The 15,751-nt window shown below is 43.5% G+C and overlaps 1 protein-coding gene across 1 annotated transcript; it reads left to right on the top strand.

Annotated features, from left to right (window-relative positions):
• The first annotated feature begins 8,045 nt into the window (after positions 1–8,045).
• Positions 8,046–8,609, top strand: LOC123430998 (loricrin-like). The gene has a single exon (XM_045114823.1). It carries the CDS (start codon positions 8,088–8,090, stop codon positions 8,418–8,420), a length of 333 nt encoding a protein of 110 aa, XP_044970758.1. The 5' UTR covers positions 8,046–8,087; the 3' UTR covers positions 8,421–8,609.
• The last annotated feature ends 7,142 nt before the right edge of the window (positions 8,610–15,751 follow it).

Below are 15,751 nucleotides of genomic sequence, written 5' to 3' on the forward strand. Positions count from 1 at the left end.
GATGCGATGCGATGCCGCTCCCTTCTTTTATATCTGCTGTTTGCTTCTGGCGAAGAGGGACACGACGACGGTTGCGGGACCCGGCCGCCAACGGAAGCGGCTGCAGCACAGCACAGCACAGCACAGCACAGCCACAGCGTGCCAATAACCTTTCTTGTACCGGCACGGCACGGCCACGGCACGGGAGCGCGAGACAACACCCGGCGACGACGGCCATTAGCATCGTTTATTTTCACTTGAGCCATGGTCGTTCGCCGTCGTTTGATCGATCCACAGAGCATGAGAGCAACCACAGGTGGCGTTGCTGCTGGTGCTGTGTTGGCGTGTTGGGTGCGGGCGGGCTGCTGGTGGTCTGATTGTTGGGCGCGCCAATGAATGCCGCCCGTCTGGCGGGGTGTGTGCGGCAATGGATTCGACAGTTATTGGCTTCATGGAGGGGATAGAGCTAGCTGAGCCTGAGCGTGACAAGTCACTCGTCTCCCATGCGTGCCTGACGAGGGGAGCGCGTACCGGGGGTGGTTTTCGAGACACAATTTCGCACCTGCTGCCCGGGAACAATTTCCATGTGATTCCGTCGCCGGTAGAGCTAGCTGACGCAAGACGAGAGCCGATGTTCCGTGACAACTCGCAGATATGGCATCATGGGATTGCAACGAGAATTTGGAAACATAGGAATAGAAAATATGTATGATTAAGATTAAGATGCATATATCTATATCTCTATCTAATAATAAAGAGGCTATCGCTTTCGTCGGAAAACCCACCGAGGTGATATTACAAAAAAGTCCTTACTGTTTATGACATTAAACTCGTAGTATATATTAAATATTTTTTAAAATATTCATATCTTTTAAACCGTAACTCCAAATTTAACATATTATACATGAAATTTGATTAGAAAAATATGTAGAATTTAAATATGATATTATTTTATCTGTTAAACGTTTAATAAAAATACTATCTAAGGTGCAATCTTAATAAATAAGTCATTATTCGTCTTTCTTTCATACCGGCACTCATCCGGGTTGGGGATGAACACGTCAACAAAATCAGGATTAGAGATGAAACTGAAGGTCACTTGACTGATTCTTTGTACGTATTAAATCTACATGCAAGCCGTGTTAAGATATAAGACCTGTGAAATTTTGAACTGCATTTTTGTAGGATAAGACCATCTTTATTTGTATCGTAACTATAAATTCTCAAATTATAGACATTTTTATAAATTAAGAGCGTGTGCCGTGTGGTATTTCTTTCTCCCGTTGCAACGCATGTGCCCTTTTGCTAGTCTATATCTATATCTATACCTAATAATAAAGCGGCTATTGTTTCCGTCGGAAAACCCACTGCGGCATTTTTATAAAAACAACTCTGTATTTTTGTTATTCAACCCGCGTTCCATCATTTATCTGCAACGCAAAAGGAAAAAACGATTCGCTGCAAAAATTATACTCGTACGCATCGCTCCTTCCGTCGATCCTGGGCCACCCTGGCCTGTGCCCAGGCCGCCGCCACAACACTCGCCGCCGCGGCCGACCTCAACCGCCACCGCTGCCGATCTCAACCCACCCGCATCCGCGGCCGTACCTCTCCCCGCTCACTGCCCCTGTTGCGGCGCTCGAGCGCATCGCGTCGACCCTGGTCCATCCTGGCCTGTGCCCAGGCCGCTGCCAGACCACTCGCTGCTGCGGCCGACCTCAACCACCACTATTGTCGATCTCAACCCACCCGCCTCCGCGGCCGTACCTCTGCCCGCTTGCTGCCCCCGTTTCGGCGCTCGAGCGCAGCTTCTGGATCAAATCAACGCGACAACTACAGTGACTGGGGATGATGCGTCTGCTCGATGCAGAGCGGCGGCGGCGCGCGAATAAGGCGCGGCGGAGCGAAGTACTTGCAGGTTGAGGCGGGCCTCCATGGCTCACACGGGGAACTCCGAGGTTATGGTGCGGCAACGACGACTCCTTATGGCCAGATAGAGGCGCCTAACCCTTGCTCCCCTCATCGTATACCCTCCTCCGGCAGGAACTCATCATCTGGTGAGATCCCCTCCCCATGCCTCCAACCGTGTGCCAAGCACCGGCAAGAAATTTTGTTTTGTGGGGATTTGTTTGCTGATGAATGAATGTATTGAATGTAAGATTGTATTGTTGTAGAGACAGAGAATGGAACACCACCTTCAGTTTGTCATCTGATCCCACATTCTCTACCCCATGAGTGAAATAAGATAACAGTCAATTGATCAATTCACGTAGCCTCTTTGTTTTGTTTTGCTTGTCCCGCTCAATTTCTCATCCTTGTGGAAGTAACAATGGACGGGTTGATTTCTCAACAAAATAGGATAAGACTAACTTCATTAGTTAGTTAGCTTATTATTTAATAAATCAAAATGATTATAAAAAAATTAAAAGCGTGTGGTATTTTTTTCTCGCCTTGCAACGCACGGGCCCTTTTGCTAGTACTACTATAATTTACGTAAGATTCGAAACTTATAGAGGACTAAAAAGAGATAAGAATGCAAGTGCATAATAAAGTTTAGGTCTTGCACAGGTTAGCTTAGGCCCTGTTTGGAACCACAATAGATTATAATAATCTGGATTATGAAAATAGATTATATAATCTGGTTTATAAAAATAATCCAGGTGGACATGTTTGGAGGCCAAATTATATAAACTGTAATTCAGGTTTTACATTGTACAATGACATGTCTGCCCTGTTTATAAAAATAGGACAGTGGCGGTGGCAGTAGGTAATTATCTCCAAGTTTACAAGGATAATAGGTCATTAGTAATCCATAATCTGATTATATAATTTAAAATAATCTATGAGTTTATAATAATCTGGTCATCTAGTTTTTATAATTTAAAATATAAACTGTCCTGTTTGGAAACACAATAGATTATAAAACCAGATTATATAATCTGGGTGGTTCCAAAGAGGACCTTACACAAGAAAAAAGCAAAAGTGTTTTTTTTTCTCTTTCACGAGAGGCATAATTTTGCTTATGGCGAAGGAACATGTTTACTTCCCCGAAATATACAACTATGCCTCACAGAAATGAAAAAAAGTGGGGAAACAATCATGCTTCCTTTTCTTCTTCCATATTTTTTGTGAAAAAAGTTCATCGAAACCTATTAAGATGGAAACTAGTTTTAAAGACCTCGACGCTAAAAATCCAATGCTGAAAATGGTTCATGGTTTGAGAGATAAAATGTTTGAATAAACGAATACGAAAAAAGGGAACTCACGGGTTGTGACAAGTGTCGCACATGCAATGCGTCATTTGTCGCAAACTGAGAATATGGGAGTGACATTTGCAAAAGGTACCTGATGCGTACTACGCAACTTTATTCTTGAAGATTTTGTTGGATCTTCAAGAGCACAGTTTTGTACGACAACATCAAATTTAGCTCCGGTAGAGAACCTAAGATCTATCAATACATGGGTGGCGTAAGAAAGATGGTTCTTTATCAAGCAACTCTACAATCAAATACAAGTAATCTGAATACATGTATGGGTACACAAGTTCGACGAAAACGTGATGATAGATGTGTAATATGATGGTAGAAATAGGTTTTTGTAATCTGAGAATAGAAACAACAAGGTAGGAAATAAATATAATAGGAAAAATGGTGTCTCAATGCATGAAAACAAGGCTTAGGATTCATACTTTCACTCGTGCCAACTGCCAACATCATTAATATAAATAAACCATATGATAAGCGTGAAAGTGCAACAGAGAATTACTCCAAAGCTTCTATTCTATCTTAGGAAGTAGGATGAAATTGGGTAGATAGAAAACCATCTCAAACTTGTGTTTACAATTAATCTATTGAACCACCCCAATGTGTCACAGATAGCCCTAGAGATCGTAGTATGATAACGCCATATGATACTTATCGTTCGACCTTTATGCCTATGGTACCCCGGTGCATCAAGTGATCTCAAATCCAAAATATTCAATCCAACATAAAGAAATTTTAGAGAGCAAGACTCAGTTCACCACTAAAAGAGATAGAGTGGAATGAACATCATAAGATCCAACTTTATTTATAAAATGAATGATACAATCAAGATTGGAATCAATTAAGAACATGAAAGAGAGAGGGATCAAACACATATCTACTAGTACAAACCCTTAGCCCCAAAGATGAACTACTCACACATCACCATGGAGGTGGCAAGGTTGATGAAGACCCCCCCCCCCCTATGGATGGGTTTCCCCTCCAACAGAGTGCCGAGAAAGGCCTCTAAATTGTATTGTTGCGAAACAAGAATTGTGACGACGGAAAAATTGTTTCGGGTCAGGGATTTTGGTTTGTATGTGAATTTATAAGCCATGAATTGGTTTGAGTTGTTTGGGTGCGGGCGGGCGGGATGCGGCTTGGCTGCTGGTGGTATGATTGTTGGGAGTAAATAGCATAAAACTACTAGTTTAAAGGCTATGGTTTCAAAAAACTATCAGTATTTAATTTTTCTCAAATAACTACCAAACACGTGGTCGGTTGTTTCAAAAAACCCTAAATCTTCGTTGTTAAAAAATTGAACAGGTTTATGACAGGTCGGGCCCACACCTAAATGATTCGTCTATTTGACCGTGTGTTTGACCGTTAACTCACATGTAGGGCCTACATGTGAGTGTCTAGAAAAGCAATCAGTTTCTCGGAAGTCTTCTGAAAAAGCAACCAGGTGCTTGAAATATTTTTGCAAAAAGCAATCAGGTCCCTCCTGCATAGCAGGAGGAGTTGTGCCCTCGGCAGCCATGAGCTCGACCCCGAGAACTCTGAACGATACCGTGATGCCGCCTCCTCAAGGCGACGAGCCACGACCGCAGCGGACGGATCGACGTCGTGCATCACCTATGTCCGGCGAGCCGCAACCGGATCCAAAGCCATTCCGCGCCTACGTGCTCGTTGAGCGGGAACACCTGGTGCTCCATCGCCGGCAAAGAGGCGATGACCTGGTGGCTGTTTCCGGGGCGACATGATTGGTTGATGAGAGCCCGAGGCTCTATGGCGAGGCGAGGTGCTCAGACCCGGCCGATGAAGGCGGCGGGGATGAGGGAAATCACGCATTCGTTGACAGGCCCGCGAGAGCTGTGTGGTGGCCTACCATGCTTCCCCCTCCCTAAGTTGCGAGGATTCTTCGGGCACTCCCACCCGTAGTGGCCTTGGTGCCTGCACATGATGCAACGAAGAGGATCTCTACAGTCAATTCTACACTGGCGGGAGCTCAAGCAACGGAAACACAGGCCTTTGAATCTGCTTAACAAGGCCTCCCTCCCGTCGAGGAGCCACGGCCCTAGCTATGGCGATGCCAATGCCCCCCCCCCTGTGGAGCCTAGCCATTGATGCCGCGTGACTAGCTGTGCCGCTCTTCCGCGATTGATGGACCGTCCATCAGAAAATGCTATTCTCCGCATTTTACGGCAAATAGTGGTGGCTCCGCACCCCCCCCCCCTCCGACAATATGTGGGTCGGCCCAGCTGGCTTTGGGAACCTTCTAGGAGGTTTCCTGAACCGTTTTTTTTACTGTTTTCTCTTTTTTTTTCATTTTTTATGTTTTTGTTTTTGTTTCTTTTTTTCTATTCCATTTTTCCTTTCTTCTTTTTTTCGTTTTCTGTTTCTTTATTTCCAAGGTTGTTTCATATATTTTCTTAAAATAAGATCATGTTCGACAATTGTTCTTAAGATCATGTTACAAAATATTCTAAATTTCAAATAGTTGTCGTTTTTGAAGAACATTTATTACTTCAAAAACTGTTTGGAATTTTTAGAAAATATTAGGTATTTTCAAAAAATGTTTGGTAGTCTAAAATTTATTCTCTATTTAAAATATTTGAAAAATGTTTCAAAATCGTTCGCGCTTCCAAATATGTTCATATTTTTTCAAAAAAACACTTGATGTCAAAATTTATTCTTAAGATTCAAAAAATGTTTCGTTCTTTAAAAATTTATTCGCGTTTTAAAGTTTGTTCTCCGTTTTAAAAATTGTTCAAAATTGTTCGCGCTTCTAAATTTGTTTGGGGTTTTTCAAAATTGTTCTTTGTTTCAGAATTTTATTCTGAAGATTCAAAAAATGTTCGTGCTTTAATAAGTTGTTCGCAATTCCAAATTTGTTCAGATTTTTCAAAATTGTTCTCGGTTTCAGAATTTGACCTCAAGTTTCAAAAAACATTAGTGCTTTCAAAAATTGTTCGCGGTTCCAAATTTGTTTGGATTTTTTCAAAATTGCTCCGTTTCAAAATTTTGTTCTCAAGATTTTAAAATGTTTGTGCTTTGAAAAAATGTTCCCACTTCCAAATTTGTTCAGCATTTTTCAAAATTGTTCTCAAGATTCAAAAAATGTTCGTGCTTTAAAAATTTGTTTGTGTTTCAAATTTGTTCTCCATTTTAATAATTGTTCAAAAAATTTCATGCTTCCAAATTTTGTTCGGTATTTTTCAAAATTGTTCTCCGTTTCTAAATTTTACTCTCAAGATTCATAAAATGTTTATGCTTTAAATAATTGTCCGCGCTTCAAACTTTGTTCGATTTTTCAAAATTGTTCACGGCTTTTAAAATTTGTTCTGAATATTCGAAAAACATTTCTTCTTTAGAAACTTGTTCGTGCTTTCAAATTTGGTCAGGATTTTTTAAAATTGTTCTCCGTTTCCAAATTTTGTTCTCAAGATTAAAAAAATGTTCGTGCTTTAAAATATTGTTTCACTTTCAAATTGTTTCATGATTTTTCAAATTTATTGTCGGTTTCAAAATTTGTTCTCAGGATTCACAATATGTTCTTGACTTCAAGATTAGTCTAAAAAAATATTTGTCATTTTTACGTTACTTTCGGTATTTAAAAAAAATGAAATATCAAAATTTTGTTGAATTTTTAAATTATGGTCATGTTCAAAAAATATTCTTAAATGTTATTTATTACAAAAATGTTCCAAATTTCAAAAATTTATCATTTTTAAACTTTCTTCATAAATTTAGAAAATGTTTTGTGATTTTCAAAAAATGTACTTCAAATTCCGAAAAATATTCGCTTCAAATTCAAAAAGGAAAAACGAACAAAAAAATAAAAAGGAAAGGAAATATGAAGAAAAAGGAAAAAAAATAGTAAAAAGCAAAAGGAAATTATCAGAATTTTTCTGGAAAAATGGATAACCGGACCGACCCAGTTGGGGCGACCCCCCTGTGCGAGCGAGGGACTGCCTGCCGCAGAATACGGCAGCTAGGAGCTCCCCCGTCCATCCTTCTTCAATGTTGCCTAAGGCTGCCCGTAATGGGAGTATCATAAATGGTATCATGCATGCCAACTAAGCAATTTTGATGAGGTGGCATAGAATTAAATGAAGAAAGAGATAGTTGAGTATCATATCATGGTACCGTATCATATTAAATGAAGTAATACTATGTGTCTTGCATGACAATAAATGAGTCATCCTATGATACTAACACATGATACTATGCATTACGGTTATGGTATCATACATAAGTTTCATATGCATAATAATAGTATATGATACTATCCATTACAACCAGCCTTATCACGATAGATTACCCTTCATGCATGTGAAATTACCATGTCGGAGGTCACTCGACACCAAGTTCAGAGGCAAACGTGCGATGACACCGGCGAGGCAGCGACCTTACCCTTCATGCATGTCGTTGCGAAATTACCGAAGAGGAAAAGGGTGCTGACACGACGTTTCAGCTCTCAGGCCCTCGGCCAGACGCGTCCGACGACTTGACTTGACGAGAGTGTGCACAACAGCGTAGTAACAGTTGAATAAGTCAGCTGACATTCCTCTGGCCACCTCCTTTAATTACGCACATATACTTGCCGTGGTTGCCGACCGACCTTCCATTCATGTTCCGCCCAACGACAGACAATCGAGATGAGAAAGCACGATCGAACTGCTGCGTTGACAAATGACAACACACACACGATACCGTTGGAGTGAAGAACATAGCAACCGCGTAGATGCTCCAAGTCCGTTGACATTTTCTCCGGACAGGCCTTTTAAGTACTGCTCCATCGGCATTCCCTAGCTCACAAACAGTTGATCAAGAGGAGAAGCTCTCGATCGAGCAGCAGCAACGATGGTGAGGGCGCTGGGTCTTGCCGCGGCAGAAGGTGTCACCGCCGGTTCCATGCACTATACGCCCAGCGGCGTCGTGTGTCTGGCTTTCGCCTTCGTGGCGGCGGTTGCCGTCGTGGCCGTCGCCGTCTTCGGCTGCGCCGGCCACAAGAGCTCCGGCGGGAAGAAGCCTGGACGTGGGCACGGCGGCTCCTACTGGGCCGCTGGAGCGGGCGCAGGCGCAGGCGTCTATGTTGGAGAGAGCGGTGTTAGCACAGGCGGGGGAGGTGGCGGAGGCTGTGGAGGTGGTGGCGGCGGAGGCTGTGGCGGCGGAGGAGGTGGTGGAGGTTGCTGAGGAAAGACATCATCCAAGGGAGCAAGACCCATGATATTGTTTCGATAAATTTCACATTATTTAAACATTTGTAAATAACACTTTCATTTTTGAAGATGCTGTAAAATCGCTCACTTGTTTAAATATTCACATTCACTCATATACGGCGCAGTAGCTTTCCTCGCGTGAAGGCAACCATTTGTGGGCCAACCCACTAGCGCTAATGTCACGCTTGCTTATTTCCTGTCTTTTCTGTTTTAACTTTTTCTGCCTATTTTGTTCTGTTTTATTTTTATTTTTATTTTCGTAATTTACTTTTAGTTTCTCAAGTATGTCCATCGTACTAAAATAAAATTATAATTGTGTATTTAAGAAAATTTAAAATGTGTAAAAAACGTTCCTAATGTACATAAAAATGTACAATGTGTATGAAAAAGATAGACATGAAGGCGAATATTTGAAAAAAAATCTTAAATGTGTAAAAATATGTTTTAAATGTATACCAAAAATGTTAAATTTGTATGAGAAAACTAGACATCAAAATATATATTTTAAGAAATGTTATTAATGCTTATGAAAAATGGAAATCTGTATAAAAACTATTTCATATGTATATGGAAATTGTGCAATATATACGAAAAATAGACATGGAAACATATATCTCAAAAAATGTTAATCATGTATTTAGAAATTATAGCATGTATAAAACAATGTTTCTGATGCATGCAGAAAATGTACACATGTATATGTAAAAAGATAGACATGTATTGAAAAACAATTGACATATAAACATATATTTGAAAATTAAACTTTATCATGTATTTTATAAATATTTATTTGTGGTAAAAATATATTAAAATGTATAGAAAATGGTCCTTATGTTTGAAAAATGTACAACATGTATGAAAAGATATACTCCCTCTATACCTAAATATTTGTAGTTGGAAGAACTAGTCTAGTTCTGCCCAACTACAAGTATTTAGATACAGAGAAAGTACATTAAAATATGTATTAAAGTATGTTTATTATGTATTTTGAAGACATTACACATGTAGGGAAAAGAATGTCCCTAACGTATAACAAACACGTACCATCATGCCTGGAAAAAATAGAGACGTGATAAAAACAGTTTTTTTATAACAATGGAAGCAAAAATACAAAAAATAAAGAATGAAAACAAAAATACGAAAAAGATCCAAGAGAAACTGGGCCACAATAGAGTGGAAAAATTGTTAACAAAGACAGTGTTGGGACGGACCGTTAATTTCCGTCCATAGGCGATTCTGTTTGGGTGAGAAATGCATGCATGAGCTATCTCTTAGTTCTAGGTCACTAATATCACTCTACAGCCACGTACTCCCTCCGTCCCAAAATAACTGTCTTGACTTTGTACTAGCTCTAATACAAAATTGTATTAAGCTTAAGACAGTTATTTTGGGACGGAGGGAGTATGATTTAGCAAAGTTCAGAGGAGAGCTTGACGTGTTTATTTGTAAACGACTTCTGATTAACGAGGATGGCGCTAGGAGGGGCGCTCCCTGAGGCGACATCTGAGGCGACCGTAGGGGCGACCCCTGTGGAGACCGGAGGAGTTCTCCCTGAGGCATTTGGGGAGGACATCCGAGAGGCGTTTGGAGGGGCGATCGGAGAGCGGGGCGGCGGGCCGACCTGCACATCCTCTCTGATCGACGGCAATGGCGAAGGGAACTACGTGGCCTCTCATCGGAAATGGGTTGTGTCTTTCGAAGACACATCTTCAAAGGATCGAATGCAGCGATTCGGTTTCATCAAACTTCATCAGGTATCTCGCTGGATCACCATTCGGGATGAGGATAACGACATTTTGGCAGGTTGCTACTTGCAGATGGAGGAACTTCCGAAGAGTGAGCAAACCATGGAGATTGATGGGTTTCAGCTTATTATCGGAGAGCCCTGTGAGGATAATCCAGGGGATTTCATGAGCAAGGTACGTTCTGATTTTGTTTCTACCTCCCCTCGGTTTGGAGGGCGATTCTGGGTACTCGCAGATCAGGATTTGGAGGATGAAGCAGAAGAGATCAAGTCCGATGCGATAGACCGAATAAGCCTTGCAGCGGACGATTGGCGAGAGGATCAGGGTACCACTTCGCAAGGGCTAAAAGCTCAACCTAGGATCCCGAGGAAATCCATGTTGAAGCAGAAGGTTCGTCCTTGGATCGATCCTCTGCCAAAAGGTAAACTAGCACCGATCACCTTGTCAGAATTCTTCCCGCCGGCAGCCTGGTGCGTCGTCAAAGGCAAGAAAAAGAGGAACTTGCTGGCTGCGAGAATTAGGGAGTCAACGCCTCATTCTCAGCCGATTTTACCGCATGTACAGGCGAGTTTCCATAGAGAATCCTTTTTGAATTCGGCTACGATTGCGGCCGGTATAACGCTGGAGTCTAGCGATATGGGTCTTAATGGGTATGTGGCCCAGAAGATTAGGCCAGTTGCTGACAAGTCCGGCTCGGAATGCGCTAGCCCTGGGTATAGGGCCCAGGACTTAGCCCCGTCGACTGCTGATCCTATTGATCGCGGTGCTTTTCTTCCTACCCGAGACGATCACGGTGCGCATCCTAGGGTTCTTCGGCGACTCACACAAGGGTTTCCCGTCGCTGGGACTTGGGCGCGCTGCGAGGGTACCGCCTCCTTCCTCTCGTGGAAGGGATGTGGCGGGCAGGGGTGCTCCCAGGCAGCCATCGGCCTCGCAGCCCAGACCGCCTGGACAAGGGGAACGCCCCATCGCCAAGCCAGCTCCTGCTGGGCATGCCGCTGCGCAGGCAGGGCGCCCACCTGGCCCAGCCAGTAAGGCAGGAGAGCAAGGAGACCAGAGGGGTCATCAGCGAGGAAGATGGGGCAACGATGGTAATAACACATATGGAGATGGTCATCGCGGATCATCTTCATATGGTACTGGACGCGGTCATGCGGCTGTTAGCAATGGAGGTACCAACCAGGGTTTTTACACACCACCGGGCAATTTTGTGCCAGGGACGTCGGGACCCTCTCAACACAAGAGAGGTGGATTCCGACAGAATTGGGCAGCCAGAGGGGGAGGTAGGAAGCCAAGGCCTCCTATGCCTGCTCAAGAGTTGCAGACAGAGAGTGCTGACCCTATTAAGGCGGATGGGCCAGAGCCTGTGAAGGAGGCAGCCGATCCTGTAGCTGAACAGAATGTGGGGGTACCAAAAGGAGATGGAGATGACCGACCTTCCAAGTGGGCACGTAAGAAAGAGAAGATGGTGTGCTATCGATGTAGCGAGGCTGGACACTTTGTTTCTGAATGCAAGGCTGAGCTATGTGTGTATTGTTTTAAGCCGACGCATGGTACAGCTAAGTGCCCCCTTACGATTGGGATTATGCCGGTGGTGACCATCTATGGTGTCTCGAGTCAAGAATTAATGTTCTTCGAGTCGCCGGCGGCGACAGCGACACTGCATACACCAGATGCTGGTTTCACGGGCACGGTGACGGTGACTCGGGGAATGCTGACCGTGGAGCAGGTGGTGCAACATCTCAAGGAGCTTGTATCATCAACTTTCAAGTGGGAACCGGTGCTGATTTCAGACAATGTCTTTAAGGTTGTCTTTCCTACAAAGGAGGATTTGGCTCGTTTACTTAAGTTCGGTATGTGCAGAGTGGCTAGCACAAGCTGTGTACTTGAGTTTGATGCCTGGAAGTGTGAGGAGCCCAAGGGGGTTCCCCTACCGCAGATTTGGGTACACTTTGCGGGTGCTCCTTCCAGGGCCATTAACGACTTTAGAGTTGTTTGGAGTTTGGGCTCGCTTATTGATAAAACAGAGGAGGTGGATATGGTGTTTACTAGAGCCAAAAGCGTCGCGAGGATGCTGGTGAGTGTGCTTGATACTCAAATCATTCCAGATGAGGTCATGTGGACTTATGAGGGGATGAGATACACTCTCCAGGTGGAGATTGAGAGTCCTACTCTCTTTGATGTACCGGACACAGATAAGGATACTAATATGACTGATGGTGATGATGCGGATGGAGCCAAGGATAACACGGACACGGATTTTGATTCAGGGCCCAAGTTTTCTTCTCAGAAGACTACGCAATCACAACCCTCTCAGTCTATGCAACCCTCAGGCACTGGTACTAAGCATTTGGCTGCTGCGTCTGATCTTGACTTGCGGTTTGGTTCTTTTGAGCCTGCTTCTGCGCCGGCAAATTTTGTCGGTCAACGCGCAAGGATCCTTACTTGAGGGCGAAGCTGCCGAGGTTCCTGGGTAAGAAGCCTAGGAGCAATATCGGTACTCTGCAGTCCACGAATAAGCTGCAACCAGTTTCCTTGGGGACATATTTGGAAGAGGCAAAGGTTAGAGTCCAAACAGGGACTTTTATTTCAAATTTGGAGGCTGTACCAGTGTGCCGATCCGCTGGGGTTGGGGATGTTGCTGTTTCACCGGTTGCTGGAGCACCGGTGCAATCACTGGTCGGTTCTGGAGCACCGGTGCCGCCCGTTACACCCGCTGCTGTTTCGGCCGCGAAGCTCATGGCGGCTCAGTTCGGAGGTGGTGCATGCATGGGGGATGACCCACACTCGGCTGCGTCAAGTCAGGTTGCTCCTGTACCTTGCACAACCGATACTGATGTTGTTTGCGTTGTCGCTGTTGATCGGCGGGTGCATGGCGGTGCGCAGGCAGGCCTGGATATTGCTCCAGAGGGTGATGCTAAGGATGCCAGCACGGTTGGACAGGGAAGTTACCTCTCTGACAGTTGTTGCACCGCAGCCAGCTGCAATCTCTATTGATGAAGTCATAGCGTTTGGAGGCATCCCAAATCCGATGGGTCCGGAGAGACGGACTAGTCATCGGATGCAGTCTCAGCCCGATGTGGATGACTTGCAGATTGGGCGAGCTATGCGGGCGGCCAAAATGAAAGAGGTTCAGAATACGACAGGTATGTCTATTAATACTGAGCATTCCATTCTTCATTTTTCTCCGCAAGAAATTATAGATAACGCTACCTCTGTGGGGGTTAACTTGGGTAGTACGAACAAAGAGGTTTCCAAATCTATTAATGATTTATTGGACTTAGAAGTTGATAGGGCATTGGATATTATTCGCAACTTAGCTGCCATTAAACCAATGAATGATGAGGCCATATCTAATATGGGGGGCTGAATTTACTATGTGAAAATTTAGCCTTGCCTGAGGATGGTGAGGTCTCACACAAGTTTTTGCATCATAACCAGCAAACCAATGGTACACTTAAAGATACGACTGGTTATATGGACCAAGAGTATGCTATTGAAAAGCCAAAACAAACTTATAAGAGGAGGGTGTATTCGGCTTCTGCTATACGCAGGAGCGTGAGATTCAAGACTGCTAAAAAATTCTACGATGAGTTATGAAAGGAATGTTCTGGAATAGCAGAGGTCTGAGAGACTTGGCTAAAATTCGGTTCCTTGCAGAAACAACATTACAGCATAGTCTAGACTTCATCGCGTTGATGGAGACTGGACGGGATAATTTCACATCGCAATTTCTCAACTCTCTGTCAGGAGGCGCTGAATTTGATTGGCATTGTCTCCCTCCAAGAGGAAGGTCCGAAGGGATCTTACTTGGTGTCCGTTGTCATACACTTCAAGTTCGAGAAGTGGTGCTCGGGGAGTTTTCGGTCAAATTTTGAATCAGAACCAAGGAAGATGGGTTCCAATGGGCTCTCGTTGCGGTTTATGGGGCCGCACAAACAGAGCAAAAGCCTGCCTTTTTTGCTGATTTAGTTCGAATTTGCCATGACACCCTACCACTTGTGGTAGGTGGTGATTTCAATATCATCAGGAGAGCTGATGAGAAGAACAATAATAACTTTGTTGGCAGATGGCCTTTTATGTTCAACACAATTATAGAGAGCCTAAACCTACGGGAGATTGATCTCTCAGGTAGGAAATATACTTGGGCCAATTCTCTACATAATCAAACATTTCAAAAATTGGACAGGGTACTTACTAGTGTTGACTGGGAACAGAAATTCCCGCTAGTCACGGTTTGTGCACTTCAAAGGGCTATATCTGACCATACCCCACTCCTACTAGATTCTGGACAGGCCACTCACAAAGGGAAAAAAGATGCTTTCTCTTTTGAATCCAGTTGGTTCGCACGTGAGGGGTTTGTGGACATGATTGCTAGGGAATGGAACAAGGATGTGGGGGGAGGGAAGTCTAGTGTTGATATATGGCAAAGTAAAATTCGACATCTTAGACAATTCTTGAGAGGTTGGGCTAAGAATATCTCTGGGGTTTATAAAGACGAGCAAGATAGACTGCTCCAATTTATAGACACTCTGGATCGTCAGGCAGAAACTCGTTTGCTAGATGAACACGAGAGGTCTTTGAAGTATGATGCTGAACAAAGAGTTCGAATCCTTCTTCGAGAAGAGGAAATGAAATGGGCTCTTAGAGCTAAAGTTAGGGCTATTGTCCAAGGGGATGACAACACAAAAATTTTCCACTTGATTGCAAATGGCAAGCATCGGAAAAAGAGGATAATACAACTAGAGCAAGATGAGGGTACAATAGTAGGTCATGAGAATCTAAAATTGTACATCACAAATTATTATAAACGGTTGTTTGGTGCTCCGGCTCATAGTTTTGTGTCTATGAACGAGCATCAGATCGCGGATATTCCTCAGGTCGGGCAGGCCGACAACGAGTGTCTTTCCGCCCCATTCCTAGAGAAAGAGGTGTTACAAGCGATTCAGGGTATGAAAAATGGTAAAGCACCGGGGCCAGATGGGTCCCCAACTGAGTTCTATAAGAAATGTTGGCATATCATTAAGTATGATCTTATGTCTATGTTTCACGATCTGTTTTCCGGGCACTTACAACTCTTTCATCTTAATTTTGGTACGATTACGTTGTTACCAAAGAAAGAGGGTGCTTCGCGTATTGAACAATTTCGTCCCATATGTCTGCTCAATGTTAGCTTCAAAATTTTCACAAAGGTGGGAACGGATAGGCTAACTAAGATGGCACATTCTGTGGTGCAATCTTCGCAGACAGCCTTTATGCCTGGTCGGAACATTCTTGAAGGAGTGGTCGTTCTGCATGAAACCCTGCATGAATTGCACTCCAAGAAGCTTAATGGAGTACTTTTTAAGGTAGACTTCGAAAAGGCTTATGATAAGGTCAAATGGTCTTTCTTGCAACAAACTCTTCGTATGAAGGGGTTTGGCGAGATTTGGCGAAAACATATCGATTGTTTTATACAAAAGGGTAGTGTCGGTATTAAAGTTAATGATGATGTAGGTCATTTCTTTCAGACACTCAAGGGACTTAGGCAAGGAGATCCTATGTCACCTATTCTATTTAA

Source organism: Hordeum vulgare, chromosome 2H (genome assembly GCF_904849725.1).
Source record: "Hordeum vulgare subsp. vulgare chromosome 2H, MorexV3_pseudomolecules_assembly, whole genome shotgun sequence".
NCBI classification, from domain to species: domain Eukaryota; kingdom Viridiplantae; phylum Streptophyta; class Magnoliopsida; order Poales; family Poaceae; genus Hordeum; species Hordeum vulgare.

Coding starts and splice junctions, on each gene's coding strand:
- LOC123430998 (XM_045114823.1), top strand. CDS start 8,088: ATGGTGAGGGCGCTGGGTCTTGCCGCGGCAGAAGGTGTCACCGCCGGT.